The following is a 15,670-nucleotide window of genomic DNA, read 5'->3' on the forward strand; positions in this document are numbered from 1 at the left end:
CACAAATGCAGAACCAAAAGTCCACTGACATTAAAGTCTCAGTTGTTAGGAGGGGCTCATGAACTTACCTGGGATAGCAAAGTTACCTGTTTCCCACTGTCCCCATTTGTAAAAGGGACAGTAAGATATGCTACCTGATCCTTCTGACCCCTTGGAAGTTCCTTACTCTCCTCTTCCTCCTTACCAACATTGAGCCCAATGTCAGTGCTATTTCCTAGGGTGGTTTGGAGTGGGTGAAGAGAAATCATAAAAGAACACTGCTTTCACAGTGATTAAATCTATAGCTGAATCGATACCATTTTTTTTCTTAAACTGCATGGAAATAGGAAAAAGAAAAGGAGTTAAGAAACCTAGTGGGTTTGTTGGTTCAGAGCCTCCTGCTGCTGGGGGCTAGTCTGAGAACAATTGCTTTGAAGTGCAGGTGTCCATTCCTCTTCTTGAACCACCACCTTTCTTACCTGATCTTCATATCATTACCTGGAGCTCTCCATGTATCTAATTATATACGTTTCTACTCCGATGTATTCTTTCCTGCTGATGATCTCATCTTTGAAGAAATCTCTACCATTGTTCTTGTCGAGGCTCGCCTTGCTCTGTGCATCGTAAGCCATACATTGTGCCTAGCTCCTTGAAGTCAGTAGGCATTTCCCTCCACTCTGGTCTCGAGGAGGAAGACTGTGGCCTTGCCCATGGCCTGTGAGCTCTAAATACCATCTGACATTGCTAGCATGCTCTTCCATGGTGGAGGCCAAGACATCGATATAAAGAAGCTTTTGTAGTCAACGCCTTTCATTGCATTTCCAGTGTGGTAAAGACATCTATAAGATCTAAACGAACAGCAGGAAACATTACTTCCTCATCACACAATTCAAAAGAGTCACAGGTGAATTATTCTGTGGGTATTGTCAAAGCTTCTCAATTAACAATGGCAGATGCCACCCAGTGTTTCCTCCAAAAAAACATTAGAAAAAGGGCTCCTTTGCCATATATTTGCTTCCTTACAGATTTCCAGCATGTTTCAAGGAGCAATTTTAAGAATACACATGTTGAGTTACAAATGCCATGAGTGCAGATGAAATACCTACAATGTTTGCTAATGACCATGGTAGACAAAGAACATGTTTGAGAAACTGGGACATGCAGTTTCGCAGGTTATGTTCTTATTTCTCCAATGATTAACTGGGTGACATGAAGCCATTTCTACTTTTGTGAACTCATACAAGTCTATATGCAAAATGAATCATTTGAAGGTTAGAGAGATAGTATAGGATGTAAGATACTTGCCTTGCATGCTGCTGACACCTGCTTAATTCCTAGTACCATGTATGATCCCCTGAATGAGGCCAAAGATAAATCCTTAGCACAGAGCCAGGATTAGCCCGTGAACACTGTTGGATTTGTTCAAAAACCCTCCAACCCCACTAATCATCATCATCATCATTTTTTAAATGGTCTGTGTATGGCACAAGTGAGGTTGATAGTTTGCTTCTGATGGAGGAAACTTGGTAAAACACTGTGCAGTGAGAATGCAGTATTGAATATCTGAAAGTAATCCATTAATGCCATCTCATTGATTGCAGAGGACCTTTGTTTTTATTGCCTTAGGAGTTGAATACAGAGAAGTCACAGTGCTTATAGATATGTGGTACCTATTATATTATGCCTTTCACAAACATTTGTATCTACTAATAGATGCAAAATAAGTGAGAGAGAGAGAGAGAGTATATAAATCCCTCTCAAGTAGCTTCCAGATGGCCTATTATAATCTGTTTTAGAGTTTAAAATTATAGCTAATTGAGGGTCATGCCAGAATGTATGGCATTGAGTTCTTGGGATGGTCAGAGATTATGAATTTTACGCCATTAAAATTCTCAAATGTTCTAGTAGCTATTCTCCAGATAATTAAACTAAAGGACCCAGTCTTGTTTCAGTTTAAGTAGGTCAGTGTTTCAATGAAAGACTATATTAATAATGTCCAAAGTAAAATGGTCACTTCATTGCTTGGCTTCTTCTTTTAAACTGGGTTTACCAGAGCTCTTTTCCAGTCTGATTTTTTTTTAATTTTTATTAGTGAAACATCATGAGGTACTGTTGTTACTGTTGTAGACTTACAATTTTATGCTTGGGTTTCAGTTATACGATGACTGAGTTCCCATCCCTTCACCAGTGCTCATTCTCCACCTCCAGTGCTCCTAGTATTCCTCCCACCCACCCCCATCCCCACATCCCACCCCACCCCTGTGGCAGGGCATTCCCTTTTGTTTTCTCTCTCATTTTGGGTGCTGTAGTTTGCAAAAGTGGCATTGAGTGGCAATCATATTCGGTCTATAGTCTACTTTCAGCATGCATCTGTCATCCTGGGAGGATCCTCCCAAAACCCTTTATTTGGTGCTCCCTTCTTTATCTGAGCGGCCTTTTCCCCTAGCATGTGTGGCTGGCCTCTAAGCTATGGACTGAACCTCCTGGTACTTATCTCGGCTACTCTTGGGTGTTAGTCTCCTATTTTGTTACTTTATATTCCCCAGATGAATGCAATCTTTCTATGTCTGTCCCTCTCTTTCTGACTCATTTCATTTAGCATGATACTTCCCATGTAGTACCACTTGTATGTAAATTTCATGACTTCATCTTTTCTAATAGCTACATAGTGCTCCATTGTGTAGATGTACCAAAGTTTCTTTTACCAGTCATCTGCTCTCCGGTACTCAGGTTTTTCCAGATTCTGGCTATTGAAAAGAATGCTGCAATGAACAAACAAGTGCAGATGTCACTTTGACTATACTTTTTTGCCTCTCCAGGATATATTCCCAGGAGTGGTATTGCTGGGTCAAATGGGAGCTCAATTTCTAAATTTTTGAGAATCATTCATGCTGTTTTCCAAAAGGGCTGAACCAATCGGGATTCCCACTAGCAGTGAAGGAGGGTCCCTTTCTCGCCACATCCATGCCAACACCAGTTGCTTTTGTTCTTTTAGATGTGGACCAGTCTCTGTGGTGTGAGGTGATATCTCATTGTTGTTTTGATCTGCATCTCCCTGATGATTAATGATGTAGAGCATTTTCTCATGTGCCTTTTTGCCATTCGGATTTCTTCTTTGAGAAGGTTTCTGTTCATTTCATCGCCCCATTTTTTGATGGGGTTGGATGTTTTCTTCTTGTGGAGTTCAACCAGTACTTTGTATATCCTTGATATCAACCCTTTGTCGATGATTTTTTTCTTTTGGTTTTGTAATATGTCTTTTGAGCCAGGCCCTGACTTAAATCTAGGGGATATGAACTTTCTAAAAAGGCATGGATGGATGGATGAATGGTTGGATGGATAATTAAGTGTATGGGTATTTTACTTTTGAAGTGATTATAATAAGTTGGAGATAAAATTCATTAACCTTAATGCAGCACGATGAATACTAGTGGCAGGCCCAGATAGGGAAATGAATACATGTATCTAATAAGATCAAGAAAAATATTCATACTGGTGGCAAATATGAACTGAGCTCAGTTTTTTAAAGATAAGAATTTGTCAAGCTGAAAATAGAAGGAAGGCATTTCAAAAATCTACAGAGATGCAATGAAAAGAGGCATAGAGTGTGAACATTCGGAACATTTCTGTGTGGCTGGCAACCAAGCACAGCGTGGGTGTGGAGTGGGATGGATTTGGGAAGATGTGGACAGCAGAACACCATCGTTGAGGCTTTTTCTTGCGAGAAGGGGTAGGTGTCATGATCCTCTTTGCTTTTAGAATCATAGAGAGAGAAGAAACTTGAGAATAGTTCCACTTAAGGAACATGCTTAACTGGAACATGGAAGTTCACACATATAACCATGGAGGCCCAAACAAAAGCAGCAACAGTGGATGAACATGTGGATCACAGCTTTTTGGATGGTTGACCGAGCAGTGCTCATCAAACGCGGAAAAGAAAAAGGAAATGAATTGAGAATATCTTCAAATTTTGTTAACTGTGTGGTGGCGATGCCGGAGAGGGGATAGGAAAAGGTGGAATTGGAGATAGAGTAAGGGGATTGTTCATAGATACAAAACCCAGCAAGTTATCAGTGCAGCAGTCCTTTGTGTCTCAGATCAGACTTGCCTGACTTGTCCCAAAATGTGTGAATATGACCATACACTTCATGCAGAATCAACCTTTGAGACACCTTTTCACTGAGCTTAATCATGATGGACACACCTTCTCAAAAAAAGAGGTTTCCCCTCTGGGGCTGTGGTTTTTGTCATTTTTAATACAATTTTGTGTTCTTTTTCTCCCCCACCCCCCAGCCTATTCCCTGATCATATTTCAAGGTTTTGTTTTTACTCATCAGAATGACAGGAAGTTTTCTGTGTGTGTTTCCTTCAAGTTTGGCCTTAACCTTATTTTCAGGATTAGGCGTTTGTTTTTCCTTTGCCTCCATGACAACCAAGCCCAGAATGCCTATATATAGTCACCCAGTGTCCATTGTCATCATCTCCAACCCCCTCAGCCATTGTATCATAATCTTGTGCATCTAGGCCAGATAACTCTACTGATGATAGAAGACCAGGAGGTGCTGGAGATTTTCAAGACAAAATCAAAAGAAGGAAATAAAATGTGGCTGCCTCTAGAGATTTATGCTGCCCTTAAGACACTGTCCAGAAGGATTTGAATAACTTGTGTTCTAAAGCTCAGTTTGTACTAGAATTTTCTTTTGCAATGAACTACAGATGAAGAACATTTTGGGAAGTCCTCAAAGGAAATAGTTGGGAGGTGTGTTAGTCTATTCTTCTAGGTATCAAGTTCAGTTCCATGTTAATAGCACAACAAACAAGAGGTATCTTGAGAAAGGGAATTGAAAAGAATTTCAAAGGAATTCATTTAGAACCTGCAAAACCTTTTTAAATGACTAGACTTTTGAGTATGTGTATCAGCTAGTTAGCACTATGCTACAAATTGTTTTGACAACTTAAAATCAAGACAGAAACGACTAGAGCTGAGATATTTTCTCACAAATAGCTTAGCAAACATTGTTTAAACCCCTTTCTTTATGAAAGCATCATGATGATAAAGACTAATAAGGCACTGTACTTGTAGTTTCAAAATGTAAGCTCCACATGATAGAAGACCATGTTTTCTGCATTAATAGGAAAAGCATAAAAACAGATAACAATAGAAACTCTTTTTTGATGTAACTTAAGAGTTAAAGTCAGTTATATCTGAAACTACCTTGATTTTTTTAAAAAAAGGGTTTTTTTTAAAACATCATAATCACTTTATTTTCACATAAAAGATATGTGAAAATATATCTGACTCTCTACTGTTAGGTGTGGGGCCAAACCTATGTCTTTGAGGTTGGGTCTTCATTGTAACTCCTTATAGTGTCTCTAGTATAAACTACGTTCCATCCTGTTCTACCTCCAGTTTCTATTTCTTTGAAATGGGATGATAATTTAGACTTTAGAATAGTGTTAGAGCCAAGTCCTTCGATTCTTATGTTCTCCTCAATCTTTTGTGGTTGGAGTTGCCAAACCACAGTGTGATGGGATTTTTTATAGCAACTTGACTTTATCAAATCTTTTCAAAGCATTCAACATAACTCTCATAGAACTGGTGCTTTTTATACCCATACTTCATCATGTTGGGTATGGGTAATATTAATTACAGTGCATAAGCTCACTTACAAATATAACCGACACAAAGATATTTAGGAGCAAGTCAAGTTCATTCCTGCTAGCATTAACTCAACTGCTGAAAGTAGAAATGGATAGAGCAGCCTTCCAGGAACCTACATCACCCATGAAACTATTCTCATGGGTCCTGTTTACTCTGGATATTTTTTGATTGGGAGCATTGTTCAGGTCAAGCTTTTTATTGAAGGCTGTTTAAAAGACATGTAAGAGTAACAAAATATGTAACGTGAGGGCAAGAACAATGTTGCATATGTGTTGATAAGCATGGAAGAGAATGGAATCTGCATTGTTGTAATGCCCACAGAGTAGGTGACATTTCAGCTGAGTTTCAGGATGTGTATGCATTTCCAGGCTAAAAGAAGAGCCTGATAAAAGACTCCTTGTGATTAAGTGTATAGAGTGCACAGCCCTCGAGAACTCTCTAAAAGTGGGTTTGGGAATGTAGAATGGGACCAGAATGAATTGCTATATGCACCAATGTAAGGAATTAAGACTTTATTCTGGGGCATGACCATTTTATCATCAGAGGAATGATAAGTGTTACATCTATCACATGTATGCTGGCCAAACTACAATAGAACTTTAAAAGAACATCAGATAGGTGATGCCTAACGTCCATATGGAGTTTGAGGATCTAATTGAGCAAGGGAAAGGAAGGCAGAGTACCAGGAAGGGAAAAAGGTTGGAGATGAGTTGTGACATATGTTGCTGAGATGTGGTGTCTAGTTCAATGTGCTGCCGCACCAAAGCCCTGATTATTGGAAAAAACATCTCACAGTCCCATCCTGAATAAAATGGTGAGCCATTCACTCCCATTCGGAGAGCAAAAAAGTGAGGTGTGAGCAAATTAGATGTCAGTTTTTAACATGTTGTATTAAGTGTATCAGCCAGAAAACTTGAAAAGTGGTTTTCAGCTTTAGATAAAGATGCAGATCATCTCAAAGCTCACTTGACTTTTCCTTTGCAATGCAGAGAAACTCTATTTGGTCACCATGGATACTCCAGTCACTGTCACATACATGAAAATGCCTAGACCATTTTTTTCCTTTGCCTAAGTTTATTAGCAATTATATAAAGGAAGTTTCATGCTCTTCCAAAAGTTTCTTGACTGTTAATTGAACACATATTTATCTGCTCCCTTTGCCATTGGTAGTATTTTTTCTCAAGTTTTCTCTAATTTCTCTATAAGCAATATTGAACTGTACTTCCAATATATTTGAGTTTCATCTCCCAGTTCCATACTTTGAATATTTAGCATACTTGTGGTTAAGTTATGTGCTTTTTTGAAGAAAATTACAATAAGCCTTTTTAGATGTTTTCTGTTAGTGTTTCTCAACCTTTTTCTAACCGTGGCCCCCTTCCAACCTTGTTTCCTTCCTGTGTTCCCACCCTGTGATTTGGACCCTGGGTCTTGTGTCATGACACATTTAAGCAGTTTTCACCTGTGACCCCCAACACTATCCTGTACCATTTCAGAAGTTGAAGATTCCAAGTTCATCCTTAGGCTTTTTACCTGTTCTCTGCTTTCTAGGTTTTTCTGTTCAGACTTGTCCTCTGATCTTCATTTCTTTTTTCTGTAAGACTGAAGGCCTGTGGGATAGCCCAGGATCAAATAGATGGATCATGAGTTCATTCCTGGCATTAAATGACACTCAAGCACTGTTGGGCATATTGCTAAAGACCCCCAAGTTCCCTCTCCCAACTCACCCCATGTGTTTCTTCTGGTGGGCCCTATCACCACTGGATCTAAGCAGTGCTTCTTTGCCCGTTGGTCAAGTATCACCAGGAATGACACCCCCTCCCCCATGCCACCGGGGTACTTGAGATCCTCCAAAAAAACAAAATTTAAGTCCCTTTTTTTTCTCATTGTGAGAATTCTAGTTGCTTTATTCTTCCACATACTTTAAATGAAAGTGTTTTAATTGAACAATTAGGTATCTTCATATTTGTGTTGATTTCTAAGACTAGTTACATTTATTTTTGGATGCTTAGGTTCTCTTGATAACTCCCCATCTCTTCCAGATTTCATTAGTCACTGAGCCCTGCTGATTTTGCCTTTTTCTCCACTAACTCTTTATCAGATGCTTCTATTAAGACTTATTTTCATTGTCTCATAATCAATTATTTACATGTCTGAGACAGTGACTTGCTGAAGGGCAAGGATCTCATCCCACTGTCACCAAGCATTGACTTAGATGCTCTGTAAACGTTTGTTGAATAAATGGGTGTAATTTCATCAGCTGCCCCTCAACACCCCTGAACTTCTGTCTTTTTTTTTCTCTCCTGATACTTGACTCACTGACCAAAGAGTCTCTCTTCCAAGTCTGCACAGAAATCTAGCTCAAATATAATTAAATGTGATTGCCAGCACCCAGGTACTTCTGTGACTTACCTATCTTCATCACACTCTCTATGCAGAGCTGCAGAAAATTGAGAATTGATCCTCCCAAACTGCATCCTTCTTGGACCACTCAGCTCATAAGGGGGCTGTTCTTCTACAGCTCCCACAATTTACTGCCCAATTGATTCTTACTCTTTTCTGTGTCTCCCTTAATCTTGCAAGAGTTAAACTCTCCTGTTATTGCTTTGCCTGCTTTTTTCCCCTTCAATCAATGAAGTAGGTTTGCTGGACAAGGAGAAGGCCTCTATTTTCATATGAATTGACTGTTATGACCTGTCCCCCTGAGACCCAAGCTCCTGAAAGTCACCATATCTTTGAGTCCCAAGAGCCCCACATGGGACCTGACTCTAGGAAAGTGTTCACTCACTGTCTGTAAAATCAGAATATTTAAGAAGTCTCCATGCAATCATGCTTATTGTTCTCCAGAGTTCACTTCTCATTTGCTTTTATAAAAATCAAATTTCCTGTAATTGTTTCAATGTAATCTTTTCAGGAGAAAAGGGGAGGGGAAAAAAGAAACACTCTCTGAACTGATATTTAACTGTTTTCAGGGGGTTATGGGGTGGATACTGTCTTGGGGGGTATAGTGTGAGGCTGATATCCAGGATACTATAGTTAAAGCAAGACCCTTCCCGGTTTCTCCAGATCTTGGCCATCTCTCTTTTTGGCTATCCTGAGTCATCCAAGGGTCACCTGAAAGCTCCCATCTCCTGTTTGCCTGCTCCTCTCTTCTCCCTGCTCCCTATAAATGGAAGAATTAGAGGACTTTATTCTCTAAGGGAAGTTTATCAAGCATATAATATGATATTTGGGTAAGCAGAGTTTTAGTTCTAGACATTTACTGTGCTTACCTGTGCTTCAGTGTTGCAGAAATGCTCCTATGTTTGTGTTTTCAAATGTTAGATATTCTGGTTTCTCTCCCAATAGAACTTACTTTGTGTATCATTTTTCACATGCATCCTTAAATGGTTGCTTAAACCTCTCCTTCATGTTATATTTAATGTTAGTTTCTTCCCGTTCTATCTGTTCTCATCTCTCTCTGCTGTATGTTTGTGACTGATGGAACAAACTATTTTTTCTTATTCTTCTTACTTGTGTCAAAGACCCCAGAAACTACCACAGAGTAAAGAGTCCAATAGACAATCGAATCAGCTCAATCTGTGTTCAAATCGTATGAACCTTCAGTCGCAATATCGTCCATCATTCTCAGCCTCAGACTCCCTGTTGGTGAAATTGGGATCAGAACCTACAGCACTCATCAAGTACTCATCATAGTTGGGAGAATTCATTGATGACCACATAGTAAATTCTAAAAGACCTGCCTTGCTAATCTCTGTTTGGATTCTGATTTTGCTCTAGACAATAGAGAGCTATAAGTAACTTAATTAAATTTGTTTATAACTATAAATTTTATTTTAATTCCTGGTACTTTGCTCATAAAGTCACAAGTCAGATAGTTAATCAGTTTGACTGCAAATCTCAGAGGATTGTTAGGGAGCTAGGGACAGTCTCATCTCTGCCATTTTTCCCTTGGTAGATATCACTAGCCGAAAAGGTGAGAAAGCTGTGACAGGTGAGTCACAAGTGGGCACAGCATTCTCCCTGGGTTGACATTCTCCTTGCATTGTAGCCTCGAAGATCCTTGTGAACTTAAGTCTGGCCTCTCTAAGAACAGAGTGGTTTTTCTTCCTCCTTTAAGCTTAGCATGAAAGAGAATTGAACACTGTAATGATGATTTTTAACTTGTGTGGCATACCCATCACTGCTGACCATTTCAGCCTTTCTAACCTAGACCCAAAGCAGGCCTCTCCCTGGCTGCACTTCATGAATATTCTGGCATTTTTGTAGCTTAGCAAATGGGCTTTTCAAAAAAGATGGGTGGAATCATAACACGCTCACATCTTTGTCACTTTCGTACCCAAAATGCTAAAATTGTACAGTATTTTCAAACTCCTAGTGAGAGAAAAAGAGTGTGTGACTTGGCACCAAAGTGGAAAGTAAGTGTTCTAAGAAGACCCTCAAAGTTGTGACCTGAATATTATTCTGAATGTAACCAGGTCTTGGGGGTCGGTTATTTTTATAAAAAGCCCATCTGTGATGGAACAGGAGTTTCTAGCATGGTAACACCCAGCTGTTGCTATTTAAGAAGGGTGATGAGTTTCCCATTTCTGGAATGCCTTCCAGCTCTGCTTGCATTGCTTCATTTCTTTAAAGTTTCACACAATAGACACACATAGCAGAGTGAACATTTAGAATTTGGTTTGGGGGGTATATTTTTGTTTGTTTGTTTGTTTGTTTGTTTTTGAAATGGATGTAACAATATGCATTAGTCCCTGGAGATCAAAACAAATATGTCAAGTCTGTAAAAAGAGTTTCCTTCCCTTACAGAGGGGCTTCCTTAAGAGATTAGGCTGAGGTTGGTGGAGGTGGTTAGAAGGACTGACCTGGCTGATTTGCTTAGAGCTTCCTATTTCTTGATGATTTTGCCATGAGAGGCGGGAAGCTTTTCGTTTTACCATGTGTCTTGAGATGAGGATCACCAGCCCTGCTGGCCTCTGGAATTCATTGAAGCGCCTCCTATGCCCTGGAGGGACAGGTGGCCGATTGTGAGAGAAACTTTCCATGGTGGACTGCTCCTTGGTATAGGACCTGACCTTGACCTTGATGGTGACAGAATTCCTGTTCTGTAATTAAAAGTAAATCAGAACCACCAGTGGTGGGAGGATGGGGGCTGACAGGGACACTGGAGTGGTGGTGTGTACCCTGTGTCTCAAGCCTGTGTTCGCCAGCCAGGCAGAGTGTGTCACGGGCTTTACTGTGTGTGTTTTAAGCAGAAACGAGTCATGAGGGCTTTAATAGAAAACATCTCGAACAATCCATGAAATGGTAAACAAATCTGCTATAGAAAGGAAGAAAGAGAAGTTGACAATTGCATTATTGTGATCCTGGTGGGTTCATCATCTTGGGTCGAGGAATAAAGAGAAAGGAGATAAAAGAATCGGGTAAAATGAATTCAGTTGTGTCATTCCTTTCTTCCTTTGTCTTCCATTTACACCTGGTAATGAACTCAGGGAGCCTCTGAGATATTGTTCGCATTTTCCTTTTGTTTTATTTGGTGTGTGTGGCAGGTTTGTTTACAATTTCCAAAGGGTTTTTTTTTTTTTTTCTCAATCTCAAGGAATACGAATTGAAGAGTGGGGAGAGGGGCAGAAGAAGGGCAGGTAGTTTAGTATTGTGAAGATGGGAGGTGGCCCCAAAATATGGGAGCCCCTTCTGCTTTTGTTTTTCATTTCTGAGAAGCCAACTGGACGGATGGTACTCATTTCATCAAATATGGGTTTTACAGAATTCCTCCATGTTCTGCCTCGGGGGATCGTGCTTTGGAAAATTAAGTGTCTATCAAATCAGAAGGCAGCTGATACAGTGTCTCCCCATCCCCCTGGTATTGGAAAGGCTTGAGAAAAGAAGCCTTTGTTTTCTTTTCAAGGGAAGTTATTCTGAACTTCATCCGTGTAGCATTCATGGATTTCATTTGTGTCATTTACAGATATCTGTGTGTTAGCCAGGACTGTGCTGTTGAATTTTTAACCTGGGCATTCCGAGCATTGTGTTGGGGAAAGGTTCAAACCCTTTCACTTTCTGTTGTTTTGTTTTGCTTTTTAAAAAATATTTTATTTAAAAAAGGAACACTGTCCTTTTCCTCCTCCCATCTACATCAGATTTCTTCACCTCGAGTGTGCCACGGACGTGTCTCAGGTTGAAGATTTCTGCCTGTCATTTTCGACAGTTGCCTACGAATGGCAAACTTTAAAATGCTTTTCAGGGAAACTTGTTTGGAATTTCATTTCAATGGGATTTATGAATAAATCTCCATCTTAATGCTGACTAAGCTTTAAACATCCATTCCAGGAGAATGCTATTGGATTTTCACATTTTAAAATTTTAAATCACTTGACTGTGCAGGCATAAAACATTTTTATATTTGTGAGTGCCATGTGCTTGAGCATTTCTGTTAAAGACCTTTTAAAAAATGGTTTTATTTGGGGGGTTGTCTTGAAGAAGTGAGGGCTTCCTGGAGTGGGAGATTGCATCACCCTGCACCGTAGACCCTTATGTACGTTAGATGGATTATTGGTCTCATCCACAGGATGGGTGTTCTGTTGTAGCCTGCTGGCCCTCGTTTAACAAACAGTTTAGCTTTTTCCTTCACTTTGAAGCCATTAACCTCAGAGTTTATTTCTTTTTTAATTCTGTATGCCCTCAGAGGTTGATTAAAAAAAAATGACACTTCCGCCCCTCCTGGCTTTTTCCCAGGTCTGTAGAGCACAATGTAAATGAAAATGAAGGGAGAGGGTCCTAATTGCCACCTTTCCAAAGAATAATGCTTGAAACCAGTGCTGGGGGGTGGGGCTATCATGTGCCCAACACCCCCCTCCCACACCACTGTGGTCTCTGTGTCCGGTGTCATTGTCCCCCTCTGTCCACAGATTCATCCTACTCCGAGCCTCCAGATGTTCAGCAGCAGTTGAACCACTATCAGTCGGCCGCCCTGGCGAGGAATAACAGCCGGGTTAGTCCTGTTCCACTTTCTGGGGCTCCTGGTGGCACAGAACAGAAAACTGAAGCTGTTCTTCACTGCGAATTCTGTGAATTCTCTTCTGGCTACATCCAGAGCATCAGGCGCCATTACCGGGACAAGCATGGAGGGAAGAAGCTCTTCAAGTGCAAAGACTGCTCCTTTTACACAGGCTTTAAGTAAGTGACATCAGGAATAGCCTAGAGGGGACAAGATGGCTGCATCTGCTCCACCTCACACACTCTCCTACCTTCATCCCAGGGAAGGTCCTGTCCCTCTGGGGTTGGAGCCAGTCTTGACAAAAGGAGACTAGTCCCGAAAACCTGCTTTGGGGTTTGAGGAAATTATGAAGCGTTTTATCAGAACACTTGAGTTAAAAAATCAGAGCAAATGAACACCCGAGTAGTGTAAAGTCATAGTAAAAGATTTCTGTGGCCCAGTGTGTACAGGATCGAGTGTTTTCATTTGTAGAACCGTTACTTCCCACCTCCTCAGGACCCCCCTCCTTTTTGGATCTATCTTTGGGAAGAAAAGATGATGAAAGTAGAATCGAGAGACTATCTAGCAATATTGACTTCTCAGCTGCACTTATCAAAATCATTTTTATGTGTTTGGGGGCCACACCCTCCTGGCTTTATGCTTGGGGGCTGCTCCCAGTCAAACTCAGTGGACCATGTAGTGCTGAGCATCTGATCCGGGCTTTCTGCATGCAGAGCATATGTTTCACCTATTGCACTATTTCTACAGCCCAAAAACTATTTCATAAGATCCTGTTATTGAAAGATAAACAGAGAAATGAGACTAGGGCACTAGGAAGACTAGAAGAGCAGTCACAGATTGTTCTAATCTAGAAAAAGGTTGCTGGGGCCACCTACTATGACAGAATGGGTGAGTTCAATTAAAGAATGGGTGCTTCCTTGTATTTATTACAAGTATTTAATCTAATTATGCATTCTTCTATTAGATAAGATCCTCTTTAGGTTAGTGGTTGTAATAAGGTGGGGCCCGAGCGATTATACAGGGCATTTGCCTTGCATGCAGCCAACTCAGGTTCGACCCCTAACATCCCATATGGTCCTCCCAAGTACTGCCAGGAGTAATTCTTAAGTGCAGAGCCAGAAGTAACCCCTTAGCATTGCCAGGTGTCACCCAAAAAGCCAAGAAAAAAAAAACGGTTGCAAGATTGTCATGCCTGACTGGCTGGGTTTGAGTCCCAGCTTTCCCACTTGTTGACTGTGTGGTTTTGAACTAATCACTCAGCCTTTCTGTGCCTCCAATCTCCAATTTGTGAAAAAAGATAAAGGCATAGCTGCTGCATCTTAGGACATTAGTGAGGAGTAAACTAACCTGTGTATCTGAAGCGTTTAGAATAGTGTCTGACACCCAGGAAAGAATAAATGTGTTACCATGTTGTAGATAGAAAGCTACTATAATATTATTACAGTAGATGCTATATTACTAATATAAGACTGTTGTTATCTGCTCCCATCGTGGTCAGGAGCTGAGCCTTAGGCCACGCTGCCCCCACACAGAGAGGCTTTTGAAAGTAGCCTTCATGCTCCAAGAAAAACATGAAAGGGAAGAACAAATCTTTTTCCACCAACGTCAGAGTTCCTAGGATTTGATGGAAAGTGGGTTATACCGCTGGCTGTTCACGTGATTCACTTATTTTGCACATAAATATGCATGCAACCTTAGAAGAGGAAGAAGGTTAAAGGGCCCAGATAACAAGGATGCACTGACAGACACGTGTTGCCCCCAGAGAGAGGAGTCGGGTTATTAAAAAGGGATCCATGCCCATTATATTCAGTTTCATCCGTCTTTATGAGCCAGCTTGACCTTCCTCATTTAGACTGGCATGAGGCTCTTAGGTTACTTTACTGCGGCATCAACCTGCATGACTGCAGCCTTGAAGGTCCTACCCCTAGCCCTTACCCGGGCAGAAATAGGCCGTGGTTGGTTGGATTAGTCTGGCTGTAAGTCAGTCTCTCTCCTTCCATGCACAAGTGAGCCTTGTGCTTTCATACTTGTAATAGGCATTTACTAATTTTTAAGAACAAAGTGTTCGGGGGGGTAGCAGGGGAAGGGGGTTAACTTTTGTTTTTATAGGTGCCACAGCCAGTACTGCTGTTGGGACATCTGGTGGGCTGGGGATCAAACTCAGAGCTAGCTCCCAGGCACTCAACCCAGAACCCAACCAAAGTGGCAGATTTTCTCAAAATCTATTCCCACGGCCTATCCCTTTCCGGGATGGAAGCAGTGACCAGGGCACCCATGTTCAGTCCAGCATGATGGATGACATGATGTCAGGATGCTCAAGCAGTGTGGTACCTGGGAACTCCCTGTTTGTTTGGGCTGCTGGCAGGGGCTTTGGGGGGTGTGGCCCGGCCCTTACCTCCTTCCCCTCCTCTCCTCAGATCTGCTTTTACTATGCACGTGGAAGCGGGCCACTCAGCGGTGCCCGAGGAGGGCCCCAAAGACCTGCGCTGTCCTCTCTGCCTCTATCACACCAAATACAAACGCAACATGATCGACCACATCGTGCTGCACCGAGGTAAGCCTCCACCCTCCAGGGTCTTGGGCTGTGTGGGGGGGGCGGGACACAGGTGGCAAACGAGGCTGGCCTCTTGAGCCGGAGGGGGCCTCTTCTCCCTGACCCCTGGTTCCCAGCTGATCTCCAGACAAGACACCACAGAGAGGGCCAAGTGACAGGATAAAATGCCTTCCCGCTGAGAGGATTTCCTCCACCTGGAGGGAGGCAAAGGTGATGGTTTCTGCCTGAACGCACAGCGGGACTTCGCAGCATGAGGGGGGTTGACACTCCAGATCCTCTGCTTGCAAAACCAACCGGGTGTACAAGGAGCCACAGGAAGGAGCAAATGGGAGCTAGAAAGAGGTGGTGGGTGGGTGGCCTGGTAAAGGCATGTTAGGAAATGTGGCGACTAGTGACAGGTGTGGGGGATGAGGTGGAGGGAAGCACTTCTTCCAGAAAGATCAAAAGTGATCGTTTCCCAAGCACAAAATGGAATTTTCCT

At 41.6% G+C, this 15,670-nt stretch overlaps 1 protein-coding gene across 4 annotated transcripts in view; it reads left to right on the forward strand.

Moving 5' to 3' along the window:
* ZNF462 (zinc finger protein 462) overlaps window positions 1–15,670 on the forward strand; it is a 155,732-nt gene that overhangs the window by 102,847 nt on the left and 37,215 nt on the right. For all 4 annotated transcript variants that reach the window (XM_056117031.1, XM_056117032.1, XM_056117033.1 and 1 more), the window contains exons 8-9: window positions 12,547–12,814; window positions 15,053–15,189. In XM_056117031.1, coding sequence (XP_055973006.1) covers window positions 12,547–12,814; window positions 15,053–15,189 — 405 coding nt within the window. The remainder of the gene's footprint in view (window positions 1–12,546; window positions 12,815–15,052; window positions 15,190–15,670) is intronic.

The sequence above is a fragment of the Sorex fumeus genome, unplaced genomic scaffold, assembly GCF_029834395.1.
Source record: "Sorex fumeus unplaced genomic scaffold, SorFum_2.1 ptg000034l, whole genome shotgun sequence".
Classification (NCBI taxonomy): Eukaryota; Metazoa; Chordata; class Mammalia; order Eulipotyphla; family Soricidae; genus Sorex; species Sorex fumeus.